The sequence below is a fragment of the Lepus europaeus genome, chromosome 13 (genome assembly GCF_033115175.1).
Source record: "Lepus europaeus isolate LE1 chromosome 13, mLepTim1.pri, whole genome shotgun sequence".
Classification (NCBI taxonomy): Eukaryota; Metazoa; Chordata; class Mammalia; order Lagomorpha; family Leporidae; genus Lepus; species Lepus europaeus.
The window spans coordinates 66,549,282-66,575,464 of record NC_084839.1 but is presented as its reverse complement, the minus strand read 5'-3'; the positions used below and the strand labels follow the sequence as shown (position 1 = coordinate 66,575,464).

At 52.1% G+C, this 26,183-nt stretch overlaps 1 protein-coding gene across 4 annotated transcripts in view; it reads left to right on the top strand.

Annotated features, from left to right (window-relative positions):
- The window catches only part of ADD2 (adducin 2), a 141,955-nt gene that overhangs the window by 73,302 nt on the left and 42,470 nt on the right, over positions 1-26,183 (top strand). For all 4 annotated transcript variants that reach the window (XM_062209614.1, XM_062209610.1, XM_062209613.1 and 1 more), the window contains exons 2-4: positions 21,885-22,003; positions 24,638-24,853; positions 26,040-26,178. In XM_062209614.1, the coding sequence (XP_062065598.1) occupies positions 24,671-24,853; positions 26,040-26,178 (322 nt within the window). In that variant the 5' untranslated portion in view covers positions 21,885-22,003; positions 24,638-24,670. The remainder of the gene's footprint in view (positions 1-21,884; positions 22,004-24,637; positions 24,854-26,039; positions 26,179-26,183) is intronic.

Below are 26,183 nucleotides of genomic sequence, written 5' to 3'. Positions count from 1 at the left end.
GATTTGCCTTTTTCCCCGGAGGCCCATCCGTAACCCAGCAGCCTGCCGTGGTCAGCGCGTTTGAAGAATGGTGTGATTAGCTGGCCTTGAGCAGTCGGCTGCACCCTCTCTTTCATCAAGTCAGTTCTTTCTGAGCACCATTCTAGGTGCCAGGGATACAGAGACAAGCAAGACCAAATAAGTCCCTGCCCTCTCAGAACTTCCAGTGCGGTGACAGGTAAAAGCCTGCCTCCAGTTCTTTGCTATTTCCAGTAAAGAAGTGGATTCACAATGGAGTCACACGCAGCCTTCTGGTATTTTTGTCCCTTGTCTCAGTCTCAGCCTTTTGCTCGCATTCCCTTTCCCTGCAAAGAGGAAGCACTTGCCAGGCAGCGTAGGTGTGGATGGCAGCCGCCTGTCCAGGCAGGTGGTCCTGGGCAGACCAGGGGAAGCAGGTGTTCTCTCCCCTCCTTTGGTGTGCCATCACCCTCTAGGACCCATTTTCCCCAGCATCCCGGGTGTCCAGGGCCCCTGTTGCTATCAGGCAAGGCAGCCTGTACCCCCCACCCCAGTGTGTCTCCTTCAGTTCCCTTTGACTCCCTGACCTGCCAGCCCCCAAACATCTGGAGCACCAAGAAGAATGCTGTCTTCTCAGACTGCACCAATGTGGGAAAGATTGATGAGTGTCTGATCAACACTCTCAAGTGCTCCAGCTTTAAAAATTGATTATTTTATTTGCCAAATAAATCTCCAAATGCTGAAATGCCAGGTAGAGAGTGGGGGAGAATGATTAGGAGGCCTGGTGTGATGTGGGGCAGAGCATCCCAGCCGCCACTCTGCACCTGTGGATCAGGTGGCCTTGGCTCTCAGGCCCACACAGACTGCGGCCATTTGGCACTGCAGGTGCGGCGCATGTATACACGTGGGCATGTGTCTGTGTCGTCTTGTTAGGTCACTGACTTCCGCGCAGCTGTGTACCTGTCTCGTCCCAAAGGCCTGCGGTGGTGGTGGGGATCTGCCGTTGAAGAACACTGGTGTCCAAGGTGTGGTGCTCCCAGGTCCCTGTCATCCGGCCCCTGGCTGGCATGCTTCTCTTCTCCCCAGCTCCATTCCCCTCGTGGGGGGAGAGGAGACATTTCACAGATACCATCAGGGCTGTGATTTGGGAAAGAAGTAAGATTCATTTTCTTGACACTGTCTTTCACCAGTTACAAGTGGCGACAATTGCCTGTGGGACTCTTGAGAAATTATGAAGTGTTAATTAGCAGAAGCACTGTATTTAAAAGATATGGCATATTTTAAATAACTATGAAATTAGACCTACTTTGCAGCATCAAGAAGCCATCTGGCCCCAAAATATGAGGACTTGAATTTTGCTGCGTATGTTAGGAGAAGTTTTTTAAAATTTTATTTACTTCTATTTATTTGAGAGGTAGATAAGGCACGTTTCCATCCACTGGTTCACTCCCCAGATTCTCCCAACAGCTGTAGCTGGACGTGGCTGAATGCAGGACCTCAGCATTCATGCAGGTCTCCCACATGGGTGGCAGGGACCTAAGTACATGAGTCATCACCTGCTGCCTCTCCCGGGCTGCACATTAGCAGGAAGCTGGACTCAGAGCAGAGCACGGGCTCGAACCCAGGCAGTCTAACATGGGATGTAGATGTCCCAAGGGGTGTCTAACCTAACCACTGTGCCAAATGCCCAGCCCTAGAGAAATTGTTAAGGGCTCCGGGAAATGGTCCTGGGGCATTGCTTTTGCATCCTTAGATGCAGAAATGGAGGCCTGGAAGCAGGAGAGATCTACCTGACTGTGGTCACAGCCTGAGCTACCCCAATTATGCATCTCCATCTCCCAGAAAAAAAGAGTTAGTTCGGCTTAACATCTGGAGGGCATACTTAGTAAAAGGACTAGAATGAATGACTGCTGGATTACAAGTAAAAAGGCAGCACTTCCTGCCGCAATTTGCAAACAGGTAGGGGAGAGAAACCCATCTGAGTCCCTGGCAGAGTATCAGTGTGTTTCTTTGAAGGAGTCACATCCCTCTTGGTTTGGTTTTCTTCATAGGTTTAATGAAGGGGCAGGGGAGGGTGGGGCTGTGTATCTGGGTCTAACATGGAAAATAGAAACTTCTTCAAGTTTCTCAGTAGAAGGAATTTAATGCAGAAAATCTGTGGGTAATACAAGTGCTGAAACCCAACAAATGCTGGCCCAGAGATTAGCCCCAGCCAGAAGCCATCTCCACTCCAGGGCTGGAGGGGGAAAGGGAGGAGGTGTGGTCAGCTCAACCCAGGGCCTGCGGTCACTCTGGAGGCTGGAAACATGGCAGGCCACTGGCAGGAGCTGGGGCCAGGGCAGAGATACCACTTGAGTTAGCTGAGGGAGGAAGTGTCCTGTTCCCTCCTGCCTTCTAGGGTGGGATCTCCCATTGCTAGCAGCAAGCCACAGCTGACATGGGGGCCTGCAAGGGTCAGCCAGGAAGACTGAGAAGTGGTTAGGCTGGTAGAGGCCCAGACCCAGTTGCCTTTGAAGTCCCCATAGCTCTGACATTCAGGGAGAGCTACAAGCTCAACGTAGCCTTTAGGGTTCACTCATGGGAAAAATTATGCCACCATGCCCGAGTGGTCTTAAAGAGACTCCTTACTCTCACCACCAAAAATGAACATCGCCAAGGTGCACCTGCCTTTTCTTGCACTGCCGAGGTGGGGGTGGGGGAGTGAGTCCATCTGTGTGACCAGGGAGGGGATGAGAATGAGGGATCGTGCCTGTGGGTAAGAGTGACAACTGAGGCCAAACCCAAAGGCGCAGGGATCACAGGGCTGCAGCCATGACTCGGGGTGATACTGAACATGCAGAAGCATGCTTCCCCTCTGCACTCACTCACACCGGGGCAGTGTCAGCACAGTTGTCAAGAATCTGTAACATTTTCACCCAGGTGCCTTTTCTGCGGAGTGTCTCCCACCAATGCCTGCCTGACGGGTTGATTTGATATCTGCTCACCGAATGCCCCTCCCCTGGGAAAAAGTGCTGTTGTCAGCCACACCCTTGACACCAGCCCAGGATAAGTGCCTCTTCCAGGCGGCTCAGCCTCAGTGGACTATGAGATGCTATTGGGCCCGCTTCTCTGGGCTTGGGGCTCCTAATCTGTAGAGTAGGGGGTAGCTGTGCAGGCTGTGCTTGGAGGGCTTTCTCTGTCACTCTGAGACCCACGTGGGACCCTGGCGCTCAGGTCCAGGAGGTGATGGATTAGACCATGCCAGGAAGAGAGCACATGAAGGCTGGCCAGGACCACCTCCCAGGAGATCGTCACCCAGAATGTGGCTGTGGCCTCAGGAAGGCTATGTGATAAGAAGGGCTTCCTTGCCTTTGTCCAGTGTGGGATGGGGAGTATGTAGACCACAGCGGAATTTCTTCCTTTCTTTTTAAAAAAGGATATATTTATTTATTTGAAAGGCAGAGTTACAGAGAGGCAGAGGCAGAAAGAGTGAGAGAGAGAGAGAGAGATCTTCCATCCACTGGTTCATGCCCCAGATGGCCTCAGTGGCTGGAGCGCACCCGTCTGAAGCCAGGAGCTTCTTCCGGGTCTCCCACATGGATGCAGGGGCCCAAGGACTTGGGCCATTCTCTACTGCTTTCCCAAAACCATAGCAGAGAGCTGGATCGGAAGTGGAGCAGCTGGGTCTCAAGCCTGTGCCCATAAGGGATGCTGGCACTGCAGGTGGCATTTTTACCCGCTGCACCATGGTGGTGGCCCCTACACTGGTGTTTCTAATAAATCCACTCTCTCCGCCTCCAGGAGCCCTGCAGCCTCACAAAGCCTGTTCTCCCTCAACACAAAGCCCAGCCAGCCCACACACTGCCTTGAAGTTCTCATCCTCTGGTTCTCTCCCTCCCTCTCCCTCCCCTGACAATTCTGCATTAGCAAGACCAGAAGAAGGCCCACAGGACCTAGTTTTCAAGGCCCTGCCTCTTCCTAGTGTTAGGAAAGCAGTCACATTTCAGCATGAGCTTCGGAGGGGACGGGTGAGCAGGGAGCGGAAAGCTGGGGAGACTCGGGCGTCCTCATCACCACCCTGACTCTCATGCAGACGTGAGCCATCGCAGGAAAGGAAGCGCTTGGGCAGTGATGAGAGGCCCAGAGCTGAGGACGGGGAGGGAGACTCGGCCGCGAGAATGGAAGGCCTGAGCTGAGCCACAGAGGCAGAGTCGCGTGCTGGGGAGCACTGGGGGCGGGTGCAGGGGAGAAGGTGGTCCCGGTGTCTGGGGAAGAGTGGGAGAGGGTGTCTTATGACAGCTTGAGGAACTTGAAAGCCAAGATGACTTTATTCTGTCATCCAGACAGAAACGGCACAGAAGTGCTCGCCTGCTCTGAGCCCCTGGCAGGCACGGGAAGACCAGCCTGCTGTGCCTCCTGCCCGAGTGCCCACGACTCAACTTCCTTTAGGCAGCTGCTACTGATGGAGTGCCGTCGGCACATGACGGAAAGCCTGGGGACCGAGTTGCCATGGACAACAAGACGTCACTGGTTTTCATGAAGCCTCTAGGAAACAGAGTCGTGTGTGGGATGGGTTGGGCCGTGGTGGGGGCTGGTGCTGGAGAGAGTCCTGTGGCAGAATGCAGGAGAATTCAGGCTGAAGGTCACCTGTGTCTTCTGCCCATTCCTGCACTGGATCTGGGATTTGGGGAACCTGTTCCTTGCCTTCCCCTTTTCCTTTTATTGCAGGCCCTGTTAGCAGGCAAAGCTCCCCACACTCAGCCTCATGCTGGGGCATATGTGCCAGTGAGCAAGCTGAGCCTCTCAGGACCCAGTCAGTGAGAGCCTAGGCTACGTTAGAGGCAAATTCTCATCCCCGTTTTGTTTCAAGTGTTCTTCACCCACTGGAAGCATGAGGACAGAAGTACTGATTAATAATTTCCCATCAAGTTCATGGATATTAGGGGACAGAGTCATCAAAGTTCCCATTCCCCCATTCTGCCCTCTCTGTGAGCCATGGGTGAGGAAGTCTGTCTTTGTTGCTGTCTGCCCCTCTCCCACGCTCCACCCCTCCCAATCAAAAATCATGAGAGCACTTCTTGGTTGACCCTGTTAGGGAGTGATGAACTGGAGCAGTCAGAATCCATTAGCAGTGCCTGGGTGAGCTGCCATTCAATGCAGAAGCTTCGATTGAGCACAGGGACAAGTGCCACCAAAGGTCAATGACTTGCGTTCCCTCTTTATCCTCTTCAGCTGGGCTCCTGCATTGTGGCTGAGTGGCTCTACGACCTCAGCCCCTTTGTTTCATTGATGCCCTCCTCGTCACACTGTGGCTGCCGCCAACATGCCATAAACCCGGCTACCCTGCACCTCGTGCGGCTGGCAGCATTGCAGAAATGTGCTGTCTCAGTTCTCACCTCCACCTGCTGACTTAGAACCTGCGGGCTAGCAAGATCCTCAGGTGATTGCAGTGCACGTCCAGGTTGGAGAGGCGCCCAAGGTGCTGGAGGCCAGGAGTCTGGCCCGGTGGTGTAGGCACAGCTTCCTCCAAGGCCCTTGGGGACAGTCCTCTATTGCCTAGAAGAGGCTTCTGGTGGCTCCCGGTGTCCCCCGGTGTCCCCTCACTTGTGGCATCACTGCCCTCTCTAGCCATCTCCACCTGGCCGTCTCCAGTGTGGCTTTATAACAACACATGTGATGGATAGGGCTCACCCTGATAATTCAGATGATTCCATCTTGAGGTTCTTAACCTAGTACCATATGTAAAGTCTCATTGGCCAAAGTCACAGTCACAGGTTCTGGGAGTTAGGACATTTTTTGGGGCGGGGGTCTGCATTCCTGGTGCCAGCCAGTGCTCACCCTCCCCAGCTAGTGTAGCTGTTTTCTGAATTATCAGCGTTGACTGCAAGCTGCCGCGTAAGACCAGTCTCATCAAATGCTTCCAGGACAGGCATCGCCCTGAGGGTGCGATATGGACAAGCCCATTTTATTGCTCAGCTCCTTGGGATGGCACCATAAGTGCCAACCTGCTGGACAGCTGAGGAAGCTGAGGCACAGAGTGGCAGTCTCTTGGCTGCTGGGGGCCTCTGGGATACCGCCCAGGCTCTGTATGGGATCGTCTTCACTGTTATGAATAATGCTTCTGAAACAGTGATGGGCTCCAGAGGTTTTCTCCCAGGCAGGGAGGAGAGGAGGGGGTGGACAGAGGTGGCATCAGGGCCCTTAGTCCCTCTACCCGGGGGAGCTTGGGCATGACGAAGGCCAAAACATAGTGTGGGCAGCTGTCCTGCCCTCAGCCCACATTGCCCAGAGGTGGGAGGTTCCCTCCCAGGATGTGGGGCGCATCTCTCTCACTAGGAAGTGGTCAGCACCCAGCACAGAGCCCGGCACCCATGTTGAAGGAGTACGTGCGTCACCTGGCCAGAGGCATTGCCCTTCATACCTCACCCAGGGTGCATGCTTGCATCTAGAAGATAAGGAGCTGAGTCCAGCAAGGCTGCGAGGGGTCCAAGTCAAGGAGATATAAAAGCAGAAGCAGAAAGCCCAGCAGTGAGACCGGGAGTCACAGGGTGGAGCCACCAGGCTGCTTCGTTGTGTGCCTATTCGAGCAGTCCAGTGAGCCACACACCCCGAATTGAACTCTGGAGGGTCCGCATGTCAATGCGGGGATGAGAGGCAGAGACATACATGTGCTGGCCTGGTGCCTGTACAAAGCGGGGACTTGAAGGTATATATATTTATTGCACCCCAACACCTTTTTCATTTAACACCATGAAGGTACACATTTCCATGAGATGCGTTTTCATGGCTAAATGCCAGGTGGGTGTTCATAACTAAAGAGGTTATGCAATGGATGTGTAATGTGGCTCCAGCACTTGGCACTTTTGGTCAGCAGCATGCCTCGTTTTAATATACCCCATTTGGTACTAACCAGTAGGTGAAGCTTCATTGAATTTACTTTCAATGCCTTTTTTTTTTTTTTTTTGAGGCTATTTCCTTTTGCATTTACTCTCTTTACACCTTTCCTGATTTCCAGCCTTGACTTATAGTCCTTTGCCACCTTTATTTTCCCCAGAATGAAAATCTTACCCCTTGCTCTTGACTTCCAAGCTTCCCTTCCCAAGGCCAAGTGTGTCAGAAGTGGCTGGGCACAGCTTTCTGTGCCTGTTATGAATGGTGAGGCCAAAGGGTCAGAGGATTAGCTGGGAAAACCTGCAGCCCACTCAGGCCTTCTCACGAGTGCTGCAGCCAGCATTGTGACCTGCACAGACAGAAACCTGGAACCCACCACTAAATCCATGTCAGCTAGAACTCCACTGTGTCTTTTTTTTTTTTTTTTTAAATATCTATTTACTTATTTAAGAGAGAAAGAGCGAGAGAGATCTTCCATCTTCTGGTTCACTCTCCAAATGGCTGCAGTGGCTGGAGTGGGACCGATCTGAAGCCAGGAGCCTCTTCTGGGTCTCCCACACGGGTGCAGGGGCCCAAGCACTTGGGCCATCTCCCACTGCTTTCCCAGGCCTTAGAAGAGAGCTGGATTGGAAGAGGAGCAGCTGAGACACGAATCAGGTGTCCATATGGGATGCCAGTGCTGCAGGTGGAAGGTTAGCCTACCATGCCACAGCACCGGCCCATATACCATGCCTTTAGCACAGAAATTCAGTGGTTAGATATAACCTGCCTAATTCTATTGAGCTCAGTTTCACTGGTTGACATTCCCTTGAGGACATTTGATGGGGCAATTAGCTCAGAGTCATGGTTCCTGGCAAGATGGAATCCAGACTTGTGATTTAAAAACAACAACAAAAAATTATTACAAGGCCAACAGACCATAGGAGGAATGATTTAATAGTACGTAATGTTTATGAGTCTTTACAGCTTGTCAGGGCCTGTGCAGTCTGTGCTTTGATGCATTAGCTCGTGTAATACTCTGTTCCCCTCCACAATGTACAGATAAAGAAACTGAGGTGTAGAAAAATTAAGTACATTGCCCAAGGTCTGTGCAGAGCTGGGATTCAATCCTGGGCCCTTGATGTGACCCAGCGTCTGGGTTCTTGGTCGTGATGCTGGATGGTGGAGGCAATTCCTGAGCCCGTCACATAGTGAGATAGCTCCAGACGCCCATTAAGCTGTTCATCATCCCCCGAGGTTCTCAGTTTTCTCTGCTATCTCTGCTCTGTCACTGGGGAAACACAGGGCAGAATTGGATGGCTTCTTGGTGGGATGATACAGGGGATGGGGGCTACCACCCGTTGAGCACCTACTATGTGTTAGTCTTTCTGAAGAATACTTTGTGTAGCCTTTGTGCTTTTTATTGGCTCAGCAAATTAGAAGCTCAGGTAGTGGATTGTTCTGGTTTGAACTTGATTTGGCTCTGGATCTCATGCAGACATTTAGACCTCAGAGTAATGAGTTAATGTACTAAGAGAGTGGAAACTTAACCCAGTTATGGTGTTGAGAGGTGGGCCTCCCGGGAGGTGCTCTGGGCACCGAGGGCCTGCCCTCGGAAGGCAGTTCCCAGATGGGGTTTTATAAAAGTGCTCTCTGCTTTCAGGCTGGCCACGTGATCCTTCAGCCACAAGTGCCATCTGCCACCCTCATCAGAGGCCAACCCAATGGGGCTGCCTGAACTTGGACTGGAATCTCCAAAACTGAGTTAAATAAAACTTTTCTCTTGTAGCTATCTTCTCTCAGATGAAAAGCTGACCAATACATGGGAAACCTCCATTATTATTCTCATTTTGTTGTCTTTTAAGCTTTGGCTTTTTAAAAATATATATAAATATTTTGAAGGCAGTGTCCCCTGGTTCACTTCCCAAATCCTCCAACAGCAGGAGCTGGGCAAGTCTGAAACCAGTAGCCTGTAGCTCAAGCCAGGTCTCCCACATGGGTACAGAGGCCCCAGATACTTGAGCTGTCACCTGCTGCTTCCCACGGTATGCGTTAGCAGGAAGCTGGAATTGGGAGCCAGGTCAGGACATAAAGCGGGGAACTCTGATATACGATGCAGGCATCCCGAGAACTATGTTAACCACTGTGCCAAATGCCTGTCTCCTAGAAGCCTTTGCCTTCTCATCCTGGTCTGGGCTCACCTTGGGATGTGATGCCGCCTCATCAAGACATGATGCACACAGAGTGAAGGTGTGTTTGGGGGCTGTGCCTTGTTTAGAGCACAGGACGCCATGCTGGGCAGAGCAGGGATTGGCAGTGGGCACGCCTGTGTCAGGCTGTCCCAGGGCTGCTGCTGAAGCCCCCGGCACCTGCTTCCTCGGTGTCATCCCTTGACTCCCTGCTCCACCAGAGGTGAGCTGCCCACCGGAGATGGGTAGTCCCAGGGTTGATGCCCCCGACTCTGATTTGAGTTCTTGTACTTCATCAGTTTTTTTTAAATAATCATTTTATTTATTTGAAAGTCAGAGTTATTTAGACAGAGAAGGAGAGGCAGAGAGAGAGAGAGGGAAAGAGAGAGAGAGAGAGAGATCTTCCATTCCTCTGGTTCACTCCCCAAATGACTGCAATGGCCAGAGCTGAGCTGATCCAAAGCCAGGAGCTTTCTCTGAGTCTCCCACGTGGGTGCAGGGACCCAAGGACTTGGACCATCCTCTACTGCTTTCCCAGGCCATAGCAGAGAGCTGGATTGGAAGAGGAGCAATGGGGACTCAAACCAGCGCCCATATGAGATGCGGGCGCTGCAGGCTGGGGCTTTAACCCACTGTGCTACAGCGCTGGCCCCCTTCATCAGTTTTTGCCCATGTTTCAAAGTTTCTAGAGTTCACATCTGTCCTCAATGAATGATGATGTAATTAAAATTGTGTTTTGCCTTTCCTAGTAAATAAACGAAATGATGTATATTAATTGATGGTATCATAAGTCCGAAGAGATACAGTGGTGCCCTCACTGATAAATCGGTTCCTGCTTTGATACCTTTGTTTGCTTTTGTGACCAGCACCAGAGGTCCTCCTTGTGCTCCCCTGGCGACTTGGCTCCTGGGTCATTCTTTGGAGGAGAAGATGTCCTGGGATGAGGCTGATCTGGGTCAGCAGGAGCTGAATGCTCTCAAATTGTTATTACAAGGTTAATCTTCCATCCCCTCCTTACTGTATCTTATCCATAGTGTCATGGCAACTCAGGAAGTTGTGAAGCAAAAGGTCCTATTTTAAGCTTTGTGGTTCACCGTTAGGTGCTTTCAGTCTGTTATTAATAGCATGACCACACTGCCACCTAAAAGAAATGGAGTTTGAACTTTAAGTTTTCTATAAAAGAAGAACTCATTTTATAACCTGGATGTGGAATTAGATTGGTTTCCTTGATAATTATCTTTTTGTATCTCTGATCTTAAGGGAATTGGATCACTGAAGCAGTTGCAAGGGTCAGGTTGTGTAGAAATTGAAAATCACCATCAATTGTGGGCTCACTACTCTCCAGTTCCAGAAGACATGTGACTTTGCTGATTACCATTTGTGAGAAGCTATTTCCCCAAAGGGACTTGATATCACCTTATTTGAGAATAAAGAAAAAGAAAAACAACTAGAAGTGTCTTGAGGAAAGACAGGGAGAGATAAGTGACCTAGAAGACCCAAAAGAGTCACTTGGCTCTGATAATAATCTGCTGTAGGACCCAAAATTAAAATATCAGAAACTGACTTGGTATAATTAGGATAGTTTAAGAAGATGTGATTTCTAAGAAATAGTAGAGGCAGTTCATGGGAGAGAAGAGACTGAGATAAGATCTAAAGCAAAATGGAGATAAAGGAAGGAAAGTATACAAAAGATAAAATGCTCTGTCAGAATTAAAGTGCACATTAATTTCGTGGAATTAAAATCAGTGAAGTGGGTGATGGACACTTAACCTAGCAGCTAAGACACCCACGTCCCATATCAGAGTACTTGGATTCTGTTCCCGGCCCTGGCTCCTGACTCCAGCTTCCTGCTGCCCCAGATCCTGGGAGGCAGTAATTGGGTTCCTGCCACCCATGTGGGAGACCTGGATTGAGTTCCTGGCTCCTGACTCAGGGCTGGCCCAGGCCTGGCTGTTGTGAGCATTTGGTGAGTGGACCAGTGAATATGAGTTCTTTGTATCTCTCTCTTCCTCTCTTTCTCTCTCTCTTTCTCTTTCTCATTCTCATTCTCATTCTCTGCCTCTCAAATAAATTTAAAAAAAATAAAATGTGAAATAACAAACTAATGGAATGAAAGCAAAATGTCAGGGTAGCATTTGGCACCACAGTTAAGATACCAGCACCCCATCCCATATTGAAGTTCCTGGGTTTGACTCCTGGTTCCTGACTTTGCCTCTGATTCCAGCTTCTTGCAAATACATTTGGAGAATGAACTGGTGGATAGAAAGTCTATTTATCTTTCTGTCTATATGCTTTTTAAATAAAGGGAAAAAAGGGAAAATGTAAACAATAAAACTAGTGAGAGGAAAAATGGTAAGTCTAGAGAAAAGAGATTCAACATATGGCTAATTGGTGATCCTGGAGGAGACATAGAATAAGTGGGATGGGAACAGGAACACCGAGTTAGCAGAAGACCATCTTGAGCTAAGAAATGATGTGAGTATGTGCTCTGGGTAGGCTGTCTGCTGTTGCAGCAACTCAGAAGCTCAGTTAGGTGCTCGATGGGCGTCACTGTAGGCTTTATGGCATTGGAGAAGACTGAGTCATATCATCAGGCCTAGGAGTTTCCACTGTGCACCTGCGTCCAGCAGAGAGGAGGGAAGGAGAAAGAGTGTGGAGAAAGCACCTCTGCCCTTCACTGCCTCAGCTACAGGTGATGCTGATCCCCCTGCTTTTATTCCACATGGCCCTATCCAGATGGGGTGGGTGGGTGTGAGGAGGAGGAGAAAGCGGGTGTGGGGAGCACACGGCATTGTCTGACACATGAACATGCAAACACACACTCAGAAATAATCAGAAGCTGGAGTAGCTCTTTGCTGAGTATCTTGGTGATAAAAATCCAAGCCACAATCATCCCATACATATTCGCTGGGAGAGGAGTGGAAAGTCAAACAACATGCCTCCTATTTTTGCCATCTGGTTCCTGGCACCCTGTGATGGTGCAGCCTCACTGCTCAGGCTTTGGGATGTCTGCACATGGCTGTTTGCCATGTGAGCCCCAGACCTGCACGCCCTGAACGTTCTCCCTCCGGGTCCTCCTCCTGGGCTTACCAACACCCTCCTCTTCCTACCCAAACGAGACAGTCTCCAGTCTTTCTTCAGCTTGAGTTTTCACAGCCTCTGCAGTCTGAAGAGGGGAGGGATGTGTCAGCCCCTCTCCAGGCCTAGAGCTACAGTGTTCTTATAATTTTCTCTTGTGCCCAATTAATGAAAAACAACCCCCAAAACCCCCAAACCCAATTAAAAACAACAAAGCAACTTAATGTGCTGAAAGGATGTTCATTTCCCCCTCCTTGTGGGCCAGAAGACAGTCTACTCTGCTAGACACAGGAGGGCTCGTGGTCGCATGGCTGGCTGGCTGCTGGCTCTCTTGGCTGGGAGTGGGTTTGAGGATAAGGAGCAAGGGTAGCTGTGTGTTGTGACTCCTCCCTTTCCTATAGGACAGATGCTTTCAGACTGGCCAAAAGGCAAGAATCAGCTGCTTTATATTTGACCTTGATCAAAGTGAATCTTTTCGAAACAGCTCTACTGCTGTTAAGTTCAATCTAGCCTGAAGGCAAAAGGTAGACCAGGAGACCACTGAAAAGTCCCTGCGACTGGGTTCCCTGACGGCCTAAGGCGTGGAACAGTGCATCAGAGGATGAGCTAGCTTGGTTAGCCTGTTTGATGAGTCTTACCTGCACAGTCTCTGAGTTTGGACCAGGTAATTGAAGGCTGAGCCCAGACATCCCTACTATTCTGTGTTGTCTCTGCATCATCAGGGCTTCCCAAATGCCTTTCACCTCTGCGTGAAGCCCTGAGGTCCAGGTGGCTTTGTGACCAGTGGCGAAGGATCTGCTGACGTCAGGGTTGGGGACCAACTGGCCACCATCATGAGCCCTCACAGGAGAACTGTCTCCTCAGTATTGTGGTAAAAAGTCAAAGTCCAGCACATGTGGTTAAAGGTTTTCATTAACTTTATTTCTGATTCTAGAATTGAGCATCACTTCAGTCTATAAAATAGAACAGTGAGCCAAGAGAGGGGGATGGCTTTACAGAGAGAGAAGGGCTGAAGAGAGCAGAAGCCGAGAACAAGAGGCAGATTGGTCATTTCAGTCACTTTCTAGGGTGGGTGCTTGGTGCACTGGTTAAGATGCTGCTTGGGACACCCACATCCCATATTGGTGTACCTGGTAGAATCCCAGCTCCTCTGCTTCTAATCCAACTTCCTGCTAATGTGTGCCCTGGGAGGCAGCCAGTGATGGCTCAAGGAACTGGGTCTCTACCACCCATGTGGGAGATCCTGATTGAATTCCTGGCTTTGGTCCAGTCCAGCCCTGTGTATTGCAGTCATTTGGGGAGTGAACTAGAGGATGGGAGACATTCATTCATTCATTCTCTCTCTGTCTCTCTCATAAAAATGAAAAAGTCACATTCCTTGTAAGGTGAGGACTTGAAAGAGGATAATAGAGAAATGACTGCTGGGTTAACACCAGGTTACTTCCAGTTACTTTCCTGTAACTGCATTAAAGCAGAGAGAACTTCATTATCACGCTAGAAACTGGCCTGCTTAGGAAACTTGGCTGTTATGTTTTATTATCCTGATTTCTTGGGAAGTCAGATAACTTCATTTCAGTTTGGGGATGTGGAACTTTAGCATGAGAGACTGAATTTTGATTTTTTTCAAATGCAATTCCATTTATCTGCTGTTTTAAGATTTTGACTACTAAAGGTTTGGCGTGTCCTATCTCCTGTGTGTCAGCATACGAGAGTTTTGTCTGTTTGAAGGGAGGACAAGCTTTCCCATCATGACAGATGCAATGGAAAACTCTTCCTTGTAGGTGGAACTCAGCCTGTGTGTCTAGTAGTATTTTTTAAGCTTCCCCAGCATCTTGGTGAATCTCTGTGTATTGGTTAGCTTTCAAGGCACCTTACTTTCTGATTGCTGAGTGCCAATAACCATAGACAATACTGACTCATTTCTGAAAGCTGCCCTAGAAACATAGGAATGTGGGCATGGTTCTGGTACCATGGGCCGGGGAAAGCCTGCTGGGCCATGGCCTGTATATAAAGGGTCTGGTGTTGCGGCCCACACACTGAGCATTGATTTCTGAAAAGGGCTCATTTTCTAAGCTGAAGGTGTCTCAGGGCTACTCAACCCTCTAAACTGCTACCCACACACAACTTCGGAGAGCTGGATCTTTGCATTTTCATTTTTAATCTGTTCTGTTGAGGCCCAGATCAAGAGCTTGGTCCAAAACAATGGCATCCTGGGGCCAATGTTGTGGTGCTGTGGGTTGTTCATTCAGATCCTGGTTTCTCTGCTTCCAATCCAGTTTCCTGCCAATGTGCCTGAGAAGAAGATGGCCTGAGTACCTGGGGACCCATCACCCATTTAAGAAACTCAGGTGGTGTTTCTGGTTCCTAGTGTTGAACTGTCCCAGACCTCGCTGTTACAGCTATGTGGGGAGTGAACCAGTGGATAGAAGATCCCCCTTTCTCTGTCTCACTCCCTCTCTCTGTTGTGCTGTCCTTCAAATGAATGAATAAATGAATGGGCAAATAAATAAATATATACATCTTTAAAGAATAAAACAGGGGCTGGCACTGTGGTGTAGTGGGTAAAACCACTGCCTGCAGCGCCAGCATCCCATGTGGTATACTGGTTTGAGTCCTGACTGCTTCCCTTCTGATCCAGCTCTCTGCTATGGTCTGGGAAAGCAGTATAGGATGGGCCAAATCCTTGCACCCACATGGGAGACCTGGAAGAGCCTTCTGGCTTCAAATCAGCATAGCTCTGGCTATTGCAGCCATCTGGGGAGTGAACCACCGGATGGAAGACCTCCCTCTCTCTCTCTCTCCCCTTCCCCCTCCTCCTCCCTCTCCATCCCACTCCATCCCTCTCTCCCTCCCTCCCTCTCCATCCCCCCTCCCTCTCTCCCTCCCTCCCCTTCCCTCTCTCTCTTTCTAGCTCTCTATAACTCTGCCTTCAAATAAATAAATAAATAAATCTTTTTAAAAAATAAAATAAAAATGATACCTTACAATTTACTTTATTTTATTTTACTTGATAAATAGAATATGAGTGCTCTCATCTGCTGAGTCATTCCCCAAATGCCTTCAGTGGCTAGGGCTGGGCTAGGACAAAGCTAGGAGCCAAAGACTCTATCCTGATCTCCTGTGTAGGTGACCCAGCCATTTCAGCTGTCATCACATGCTGCTTCCCAGAGTACACATTAGCAAGAACCTGGAAACAGGAGTAGAACTGGGACTCGAATCCATGGCACTCCAATACGGTATATAGGCATCCCAATCAGTGTCTTAACCACTGTGCCAAGCACTCACCCCATATTTTTTTAATGTAACAATAATGCTCTCTCTGAGCTCCTACCCTGTCATGAGCCTTTCGAGAGTAGGGGTTGTGATTTATATCACTTGGAATCATCCGTGGTGATTCAGGTCCTGGCTCTCCTGGCTCCTGGTGGGTGAGCATTTTAGTGAAAGGATTATCTTTGAGTTAACAGCACGCAAGTCTCAGGGATGAGCTGTACCCATGGGTGCGAGCCAGCACCCGTGGAGTGTGCATTTGCTATCCCCTGCCACCATCCCCAGCACAGTCACCGTCCTCCCGAGGAGGCTACCCACATCCTAGTTATCCAAAGTGCAGCCCAGCTTGTCAGAGTGAGGGCCTTGGGGGCGTGTCCTCTCCCTGGCCTCCTGAGCCCTCCTCCTGTGTTGGGAAGAGCTCAGCTCGGAATCTCCCTCTCAGGTCCTGGTGGAACCTCCATGGCTTGAGTTGGGGAAACGGAGCCTGAGCTTTGGCCGTTTGCTGACTTCTGTCCCTACTCTGCTTCCTGCGGGCCACTGGCATCTGCTCACCTGCACCCATACAGGTGGAAGAAAGTCCGATGTAAAAGGAACCTCTGAAACCAGATGGGTTCAAGCCCAGGTTCTGCCCATTGCCAGCTCTGTGGCCTGCAAGAAGTCACTCAAGTTTCCCACAGCCTCATTGTCCCTGAGAACCCTGGTGCCGGTTCCTCCACTGCAGGGCCGGGAAGAGGGGTTCACACAGCATGAGACACCTGTTGGTTTTCCCAGCTTTGATTTGACTGAATAATGTCTTCAAGATCTGACTCAGGTCCTTGGTCCCATAAATGTGGTCCCAAAGTTTCCAGTGTGTCACGCCATACATTTCAGGTCACCCCTGGCATTCGGGCTCAGTGTCCTGTGTCTTGGTGATCCTAACAGTTGATTTCCTTTCTACCTGTACGTGTCTGTATCTGTGTATATTGCATCTGTAGTCATGGCTTCACCTTAACACGACTGCATCTCTCACAGGCACGGGCCATGTCTCTGTAGTTCCTGCTTGCTCCTGAGCAGTAGATAACTACGCTTGACCCATGAGAAGGAATGGAGCGGGTTTCGGGCCTGGGAGAAGCAGTGTTGGGGGCATTCCGTAGCAGGAGAGTGGAAGAAGTCACCTACCAACCGCTAGGTCTGAGACCCTTTGCTGGAAGGCGTTTCCCATTCACTGGCCTCTCCAGGAAGGCATGCATCACGGACACTGGGAAAGAGGCACGTGTGGAGCTGTGGCAGGCGGCTGTGAAAGGCTCCATCCAGCCCAGGGGGTTTGGAGAGGAACATGGAGGTTTTCCCGCCTCTCTCCTTCCCCTCCTTCTCTTTCTTTTTTTAAACTGTTTTTATCCTAAATGATCACAGTGGTTCATGCCTCGTGTAGAACTGTGGAAAACTAAGAAGTGTGTGAGGAGGTGATGATAAGTGCCCCCCATGGTCCCACCACCCAGAGGCACCGACTTCTGCTTTATCTGAAGGCAGCAGGCAGGGTGTGGTCCAGTCCCTTTATTCCCCTGCCTCCATTTCCTCTGCACTCTGGCCGCTGCACAGCCTGACCGTGTTCTCTCTCAACTCCGGGATCGGTGAGTTTGGGTTCTGACCTCAAACCCAAGGCTGGGGGCAAAGCTTGTGCTGTCCCTTGCCAGAGCTGGCCTGTGGAGTCGGGGCCTGGGGCTTTCATGGGGGTGCCCTTGCTTTGAAAGGCAGCTGCGAAATGACAGCTTGTGGCGTCTTCCCACATTGGTCTCTGGGTGCTGAGCGATCCAGACTGGTTCCCTCCCACTGAAGTGGCAGTAGACGGGCAGCTGCCTCTCCTCCGGGTGCACGGAGCTGAGGCAGATTTAGCAAGCATATCTGGGCATCTGATACTCCCCTGCTACTCCTTCTGCTCCTTTCATAGCTACAAGGAGTGAGGCACAGAAATATCAGTTCATCCTCCAGGGCTTATTCGTATTAGGCTTTAGTGGGACAGGGAAGAGAATGCTTTGTGTCAGGGAGTGGGGTTTCATGATTTCATGATTTTGTCATCCTATGGGGCGAGTCCAAATTGGGGTCTCTGCTGGGGGTGGGGTCAGAGGTATGGGGGTGCAGACTGATGATGATAAGTGGAGGCTCCAGAGCTCCCCTGAGCAGAGTGGGGGTCCTGGGTGAGTGAGAGAACCAGAGAAGGGGCTGAGGCCGAGTTCCAGGAAGCCGGGAGGGCTGCCTAGCATTCCACGTGGTGTATGACAGACACGACCTTCTCTGTCTGCCCATGGCCGATGCTGCCCTGCACAGCTGGGCTCACGGATGGACAGCTGCAATTGGTTGCTGGGATCCTGCTTCAAAACAGGCAATCTGAGAGGCTGGAGGGGGCCAGCCATTGGGCTGGGAGACCAAAAGGATGCTTTGTTTAGGAGAAGGCAATGTGGGCACCAGGGCACCTGCTGTGCCTGTCTCCATTGACACCTGGCACCTCACCCTGAAATTGGCTGCTCTCCCCCAGTACGGTGAGCTCCCCCAGGCCCTGCTGCCTCTGGGGCCTGGACAGTGCTGCCCTGCAAAGTTGGCCCAGCCCCCAATGTACTTCTAGCTGTGTTGTAGTTCAACTAACATTTATTCAGCACGTGCATGGCATGAGTCCCTGTGGCAATGCCAGGGATAGAGAAATGCCTGCCTCACCTGCCAGGAGCTCACAGTATTAGATCGTGGCCATCAGGTTGTGAGTGGAATGAAAGAGCTGAGTAAAAGTGAAGTGAGAGTCAGAGGGAGGAGGTGTAGGGACAGCTCCAAGGGTAGGGGAGAGGACACATGAGCTACAGGAGGAGTTATAGAGGCAGGGTGTCCCTGCAGATACCAGTGCCACAAAGGACAAAGAGCCTGCCTCTTCCCAGTCCTGCAAATGACCCACAGAGCACCAATGATTAGGAGGGAGGGAGGGCAGGGCAGGTACTGAGAGACACCCTACAGGGCTGTGAGTGTCACTCAGGATTGGGACCTCATCCCACCTGGTGGCCATCCTCCTCCTGCGGGATGGGATGGGCAGAGAGAGTGGCACAGCCCCATGGCTGATCAAGGGGTTTGAATTTTTATTTTTTTTAAAGATGTATTTATTTATTTGGAAGTCAGAGTTATGGAGAGAGAGAGAGAGAGAGAGAGAGAGAGAGAGAGAGAGAGAGAGATCTTCCATCCAATGGTTCAGTCCCCAATTGGCCACAAAAGCTGGAGCTGCACTGATCTGAAGCCAGGAGCCAGGAGCTTCCTCCAGGTCTCCCACATGGGTGCAGGGGCCCGAGGACCTGGGCCATCTTCCATCTTCTACTGCTTTTCTAGGCCATAGCAGAGAGCTAGATCAGAAGTGGAGCAGCCAGGGCTTGAACCAGTGCCCATATGGGATGCCAGTGCTTCAGGCCAGGGCATTAACCCACTGTGCCACAGTGCGGGCCCTTGAATTTAAAATTGCATATGCATTGGCAAATTCTGGGGGCCAGTGTTGTGGCGTAGTAGACTAGGCAGCCCCTGCGATGCCGACATCCCATATGAGCACCAGTTTCTGCCCTGACTGCTCCACTTCTGATCCAGCTCCTTGCTAATGGCCCGGGAAAGCAGTGAAAGATGGCCCAAGTGGCTTGGCACCTGCCACCACATGGAAGAACCAGAAGAAGCTCCTGGCTCCTGGCTTCAGGCTGGCCCAACCCTGGCTGTGGCAAGCATTTGGGGGGTGAATCAGCAGGTGGAAGATCTCTCTTTTTTACTTTCAAATAAGTAAATCACATTTTTAAAAAAAGTAACTCTGGTAACTGATTGGATGGTGGTCCTAAGAGAGGAGGGACCATGGGCCAGTGACCATTTAAGGGGTGAAGAGACGGGGGTAGTATTTAGGACATAAAAAGCAGAGACCCTGATGACTGACTAGATGTGCAGGACCATAAGGAAGAGTTGTCAAGGCTGTCTCATTCAAGGAGGGAGGGGAGGGGCTCCTGGGGAGGGGGAGGCTGTGGTGTGAGGTTAGCACGAGTGATGGTCTGTTTGGCAGGTTGACTTTTTAAAAAGTTTTATTATTTTTAAAAATTTATTCGAAAGGCTGAGTGACAGCAAGAGCGGGAGAGAGGGAAAAGAGAGACAGATACCTCTTCCCTTGCTAATTCACTCCCTAAATGCCTGTAACAGCCAGGGCTGGGCCAGACAGAAGCCAGGAGCCCAGAGCTCAATCTGAGTTTCCCATGTGGATGGCAGGGATCTAAGTACTTGAGCCATCACTGCTGCTGCCTCCCAGGATGCACATCAGCAGGAAGCAGGACTGGAAGCAGAGCCAGGACTCAAATCCAGGCAGTCTGATATGGGATATGGATGGCCCAAGTGGTATCTTAGCCACTGTGTCACATGCCCACCTCTGGCAGGTTGATTTTAGGGTATCTTCAGGACAGGCGAGGGAGCAAGACCCCCGAATGCTTTAATGTCCAGGTTCACCTGAACAGCAAGCAAGGACTGGAACCCACTTCCTAACTCTTCCGCCTCCCAGCTCAGCTTGACGGTGCCTTGACAGTGGGCAGCATGTGGCCCCAATGTGTTGTGTGGCTGGTGTTTTTGGACCTGCCCTGTGCGGGGGGGTGTGTATCAGGCTCACGTTCTCACTCCGTGGGGCACCATTGCTCACACTGCCCCTGTGTCTCAGCTCTGCTGAGGGCCGTGGGCAGCTGGGGACCAGGTGAGCCTGCTCTCAAGGCACGTGCTGTGAAGCACAAGGGGCTGGGTGGTGATGCTGGGCTTGAGACCACAGCGAGTGTCAGCTCTAGGACATTGGCTAGGTCACGGTCATTCCCCTGGGCCACAGCCTTGCCCCAGGTGCTGGGGGCCCTCTCAGGTGGCCCTGGCATCAGGCGCCTGTTGCTTTCCTTTCCTAAAATTTGCCAGCCCTGCTCAGCCTGAGATTTCACAGTTTCCTTGCCACTGGGTAGTGGCTTACAGATCACCCATTTGCCTCCAACACCCTTCAGGGCTGTGTTCCTTGGAACCAGGGAGTGATGTTGTAACCCAAGGAAGGGAGCTGCAGCAATGGAATTTCAGGACCATGGAGAATGGGATGGAGGTGATTTTGCTCAGCATGCACTTATCTGGGGGACAGATGTCTGCCTTCCTGCATGGATGGCACCAGTTACTTCTGGAGCAAAAGTCTGTCAGTGGACCCAAGAAGTAAGGTTGTGGCCTCCGAGGCTGGGGCTGCTGGAGAGGGGGAAGATGCCAGTACTTGAGGGAAGGCAACTTACCTGGTGGCCGCAGGGCCTTCGGGAAGGCAGTGCAGGTGATTTGGCAAACCCCATCCTGGTTCAGCCCTGGAGGGAAGGCACCCATGTTGGTGGGTATTGGACAGAAGCAGCACCAAGTGCCAGCTGCAGCCCTGTTCCAGTTAACTTAAAACCACAGCACAAGGGCCTAACTGAGCTGGTGCTGGAGATGCCAAGTACAGGGCCGTGCTCTTGGGAGCAGCTTCCTGGTCCCCAGCTGGACAGCGAGCCCTGGCCCTGGACTGGGTTGAGGAGGAGACGGTGCTCCATGGGTGTGCAGGTACCTGGACTCTCCCAGGCACACGGGGCCCTCAAGGATGGACTCTCCTTGCCCCTCATGGGTTGATGGGGCTGCCTGAGTGGCTCCACTTTGCACAGTCCTGGGTCAGGGAAGAAGCTGGGCTGCCCAGTGAGTGAGCCCAGAGCCACAGGCTGGGAGGGGGTGCCCAGGGGTGCCACCAGCTCTAGGTGACATAGGCCCTGGCACATCTGGGTATGGACAACAGGGTGCCCAGCGGGAAATGGAAAGCTATCATTTGCCTTCTTATTTGTTTAAAACAAAAATGTTGATGATTAACCCTTTGAAGCCCCTGCTCCCAGGATGTTGGGAGCAGTGGCTCATCCTTGTTTGTAGGATGTTAACAACTTAGCATTAGTACCTTATGTCCTATTCCCCAGATTAGTTGAGAGCCTCTCCCCTTGAACTCTGGGTGAAATTGTATTGAGTCCACAACTCATGACCTGGGCAGATCTCACTCCCCACTCTCCTGGGGTATGATGTTCTTCAAGCTGCTTCTGTCTCTTGGCCTGCATCCAAAAGTCACTCACACCAGCACCTGTGGCACAGAGTTTTCTTGATACATATGTGTGTGTGGGGTGTCCCTCCTAACCCAGCAACTTACCCCACAACCCCCAGCATCTCCCAGGCTGGAGCAAGAGTTGCACACCCTGCTCCCTCCTCCTGGCAGACAGCCCCTTCCTCTGAGCACTTGGCAAAGGCCTGTTCCATCTCTCCTCTTTCAAGAGAAATTTGATCCTAACTGTAAAGGTAATAAAGCCTTCTTACCCCGCCCCCTTAAATAGTTTGCTTTGAAGATACAAACTCGAAATTGAAATTCATTGTTAGGAATTTCCAGCAGCCCCTCAAGTAATGGGGCTGAGGGCCTGGTGGTGCAGACAAGGTCCTGATGTCTGCTGTGTTTATGTTTTCCAGGTTCTGCCTGGATGTCTGAGGCTGTGTAGATGTGGCTGGCATCCCTGAGAGTGGAGCAGGGGTTGCAGACCAAGGACTGAAAGAGGGGCCTTGGACAGGACTGGCCAGCCTCCTGCTAAGTAAGTAGTTGATGGTTTTGGATGGTGATGGGTGTGATGCACTCTTTCTGACTGGGTCCACTGATGAGGATGAGCTTGGAGCCACTCAGGTCATTGCCAGGAACATCCCCTATGCTGCCGATCGGGATTAGCAGGGGTTACACCCCCTAACGTCCCCTATCCTGCTATTGTAGAATCTGCAGGGCCTTAGCGGTCACTTGTCTCCCCCACCTCCCTCCTCAGCAAGAGGACGCCCCTCTTCAGCCCCCTGTAGGCACTCTGACTCCTAGGAGAAGGGCCCCACCTGACAAGGCAGCCTCTTCGGCATCCCAGTGCCGAGCAGCTCCCATCTGGTGGAAAATTCTCCCTCACGCCCTCAGCTAGAATCTCCCTGTCTACTACAACCGCCCCTGAGGCTCTGGGGAATCGGTCTAATCCCTCTTCCACATGACAGCCCAGCAGATGTTTGGGGATGATATGATGGCATGGAGAAGTGCGGGATTTGTGGCCACAGACTGGCCTGGCTGAAAGGCTGACTCTGCTGTTAGCCCTGTGACCTTGGACAAGTTAGCATGTTCATGATTCAGTTTCTTTACCTGTAGAACTGGGGCAATACCATCTACCTCACAAAGTGGTCCTGGGAATGAAAACGGACGAGCCAGAGAAGTTGCCTGGTGCTCTTATGTTCCCAGTCCTCTGTCACCAGCTGGCTGTGCTGCAGTTCACCTCTGTCAGGAGCGTCCCCTGGGGCACATAAGTTAACTGCCACAAGTCACCAGCAAGACTGTCCTCACTGCACACACCAGCCACAAGTGGGGGCCCCGGGCCACCTGCACTCCTGACCAACTTGGCTATAAATATAGGGGTTCCCACGACCTCTCTTCCGGTTCAATAATTTATTAGCATGACTCATAGAACTCACTGGAAGTGCTGTACTTGCACTGATCTTTTCTTGATAAAGAATCCACCCCAGGAACTGCCGAGTGCAGGGGACACACAGGGCGGGGGCTGGGGTGAGGTGCACAGAACTTCCTCTATGCCCTTGGCTTGCGGAATCCAGACGACAATTTCGGGCCACATCAATGTGTCCACCAGCCAGGACGCTGCCCCAAGGCTCTGTCCAGAGGTTGGTTTTGTTTGTTTATTTTGTTAAGTCAGAGGGCATTTAATATTCATTGTGTCTCGATGCATATAAGGACGAGGGGTCTTCACAAAGTTCCTAAAGGATATACCTTAGGGGCCGGCACCGTGGCTCAATAGGCTAATCCTCCGCCTAGCGGCGCCGGCACACCGGGTTCTAGTCCTTGTCAGGGCGCCGGCTCTGTCCCGGTTGCTCCTCTTCCTGTCCAGCTCTCTGCTGTGGCCCAGGAGTGCAGTGGAGGATGGCCCAAGTCATTGCGCCCTGCACCTGCATGGGAGACCAGGAGAAGCACCTGGCTCCTGGCTTCAGATCAGCGCAGTGCGCCGGCTGCAGCAGCCATTTGGGGAATGAACCAATGGCAAAGGAAGACCTTTCTCTCTGTCTCTCTCTCTCACTGTCCACTCTGCCTGTCAAAAAAAAAAAAAAAAAAAAAGGAATATACCTTAGGAAAAAATTTAGACATGGATTTCAAAATTTTTTTTGCATGAAAATATTTCATTCCATTTTCCACGAACTTTTTTGAAGTACCCTCATTTGTCCAAAAATTAATTTTTCTTCAATCAAGGCTCATGCTTTCTTTTGCTGAGAAGCAACCCACCCAGCAAGGACAAAGTTACAGCTCTGCCATGGCCACTCTGGGTGTTGAAGGCATGGAACACAAACTTGCGGGCCTGGCAGTGTTGCTCCACAAAGGGAAACTGGCTTGGGAAGGCACCCCAGCCAGGAAAGCGCCCCGGCTCATGGGCAGAAAGGCTCAGTGTATAGGCTAGCAGACACCCCTTGTTCAGCAGTTACGTTTGCCATGGAGTGCAGCTACGGAGAACAGACGTGGCTTTTCCCCAGCCTGGTTCTCTGAAGGCTGCCCTGGTCCTCACTGCAGGGAGCAGGTCCAGATTGGGGGTCGCGGGGCACGGGGCCTCCTGGCACCCTCCAAACAGGATCTGTTGTTTCTCAGCGTGGATTTAGTGGTGTTTTGGAGAAAATAATTTTCCATTAATAAACATGGCATCGCTCTTTATTAAGCTTAGAATAAAAATCCAGTTCTGCATGAAGACACTTTCTACAGAAAAAAATTCATCGCCGGTTCCTCTCCAGGGGCCAGAGCAAAGCCCAAGTTCTGAAGCGAAGCACTGAGCAAAGCGACGCCTACCCTGTGCAGCAGCGTGCTGGCGAGAATGTCCCACCGTCTTTTCCGAGGAGGCTTAGGGCTATGTTTCAGACGAAGTCCTAATCCCCAGTGAATAGCCTTCCGCTAGGTAGGCATGCATCCCCGAAGTGCTCAGAATGGTCTGCAGGTCTTGTTTGCGCTGGAAAACCAACTGCCTTGACCCCCAGTGTTGCCGGTGAGGGGTTGGAGCGTGGTGGTCGCCTGTCTGACAACGACGCACTCGTGCCCTCTGTAGGTTGGCATACCCGGCGGCTGCCCTGCCACCCCCAGGCTCTGCCAACCCCAGTGCGTGCAACCCAGGCCGCCCCTCTGAGAGTACCCAGCTGCCCGCTGCCGCCCTCTGCAGGTTCCTGGAACAGACTGCAGCTCCGCCCGGAGAATGAGTGACGAGCCGGTCCCCGAGGCGGCCTCCCCGCCGCCCGCCCAGGGCCAGCAGTACTTCGACCGCTTCTCTGAGGAGGAGCCTGAGTACCTGCGCCTCCGCGGCCGGGCGGCGGACCTGCGGCAGGACTTCAACCTGATGGAGCAGAAGAAGCGCGTCACCATGATCCTGCAGAGCCCTGTGAGTGTCCCCTCCCCATGAGCCTTCCCTCACTCCTTCCTCACTTGACGTAGGAACAGCAGACACATTCATGTGCACTGGGTCCAGCAGGGGGCGCCACGGGGAAGAATTGGGGCGCCCTTTGCTGAACACCTCAGAGTGAGGCCTTGCCGGGAAGCCCCAGGCGGTGGGGAGAGTGAAGGGCTCAGTGGGGCACCGGGCTCCGGCAAAGGGGCCGTGGGAGGGAGGTCAGGTCGGGATCACCCCTGGTCCCCAGGGCTTGCGGACAGCTGGTGCCTACCTGGCGTGGACACAGAGATCATGCCAGTGGGAGGCGGGAGGAAGACAGAGGGTAGGCCTGGGGCCACTAGGATAGGAGGTGCTGCAGGCCTGTTGCGGGGCAGGGAGCATCTGAGGACCAGGGCTTGGGGATCCTCAGGAAGCCCAGGGATGGAGATGGTTCCCAGAGGCTCCCCAGGATGGGCTTCAGGGTGGGCAAGCTAGGCTTTGGGGTGCCCTGGGCTGAGGAGCTCCCAGGGGGTAGGCTTCCTGTTTGAGGAACCTGAAAGCACTGGGGGAGGGGCCCTGGGCAGCCCCCTACTCAGCAGGTGACATTGGGGAGTAGCAGGAGAGGTGGCAGAGGGCCATCAGCTTAGGTTTCAGGGCCCACAGCAAAGAGATGGGGAAAGGGGAGGCTCGGCTTTTTCCTGCCCTTTGATGGCTTTGCTGGCTGGGAATGGCTCCTTACCTGGGGTGGGGTGGGGGTACCTGGCTTATGGCCTGGTGGTCTGAAACGCTAGGCTTAGGGCAGGACCTCAGAGGCGGAAGGGGCCTCAGAGGCTGCCGGAGCCTTCCACTGTTCTCCTGACGTTTCATTAAGCTCATGTGGAAACTGAGGCCCGAAAAGGCTGCTTCCGCTGAAGTTTGTCCTTACTCCGGGGAAGCCCTGTGCTGGCTGCTCTGGGGAGGGGCGGCCTTGGCAAAGGACTCACTGCTAGTGTGGCCTTGTTGCTTTCCACACAGCTATCTGGCGAGGCCCCTGCGGTTCTCATGGCATGGCCCAAGGATCCTGAGCATGGCCCTGGCCGGCGGGCCCCGGGGCTCGGGGCAGGTACATTTTAGAGCTCATGGTTTGGCAGCTGGGCCAAGGAGTCCCCAGTCTGCCCCGGGGGAGGCCTTGGGGGACCAGCTCACATGCCTTCTCCAGTCTTTCAGGGAGGAGCTGGAAGGCCTCATCCAGGAGCAAATGAAGAAAGGGAACAACTCCTCCAACGTCTGGGCTCTGCGGCAGATCGCAGACTTCATGGCCAGCACCTCCCACGCAGTCTTCCCGGCGTCTTCCATGAGTACG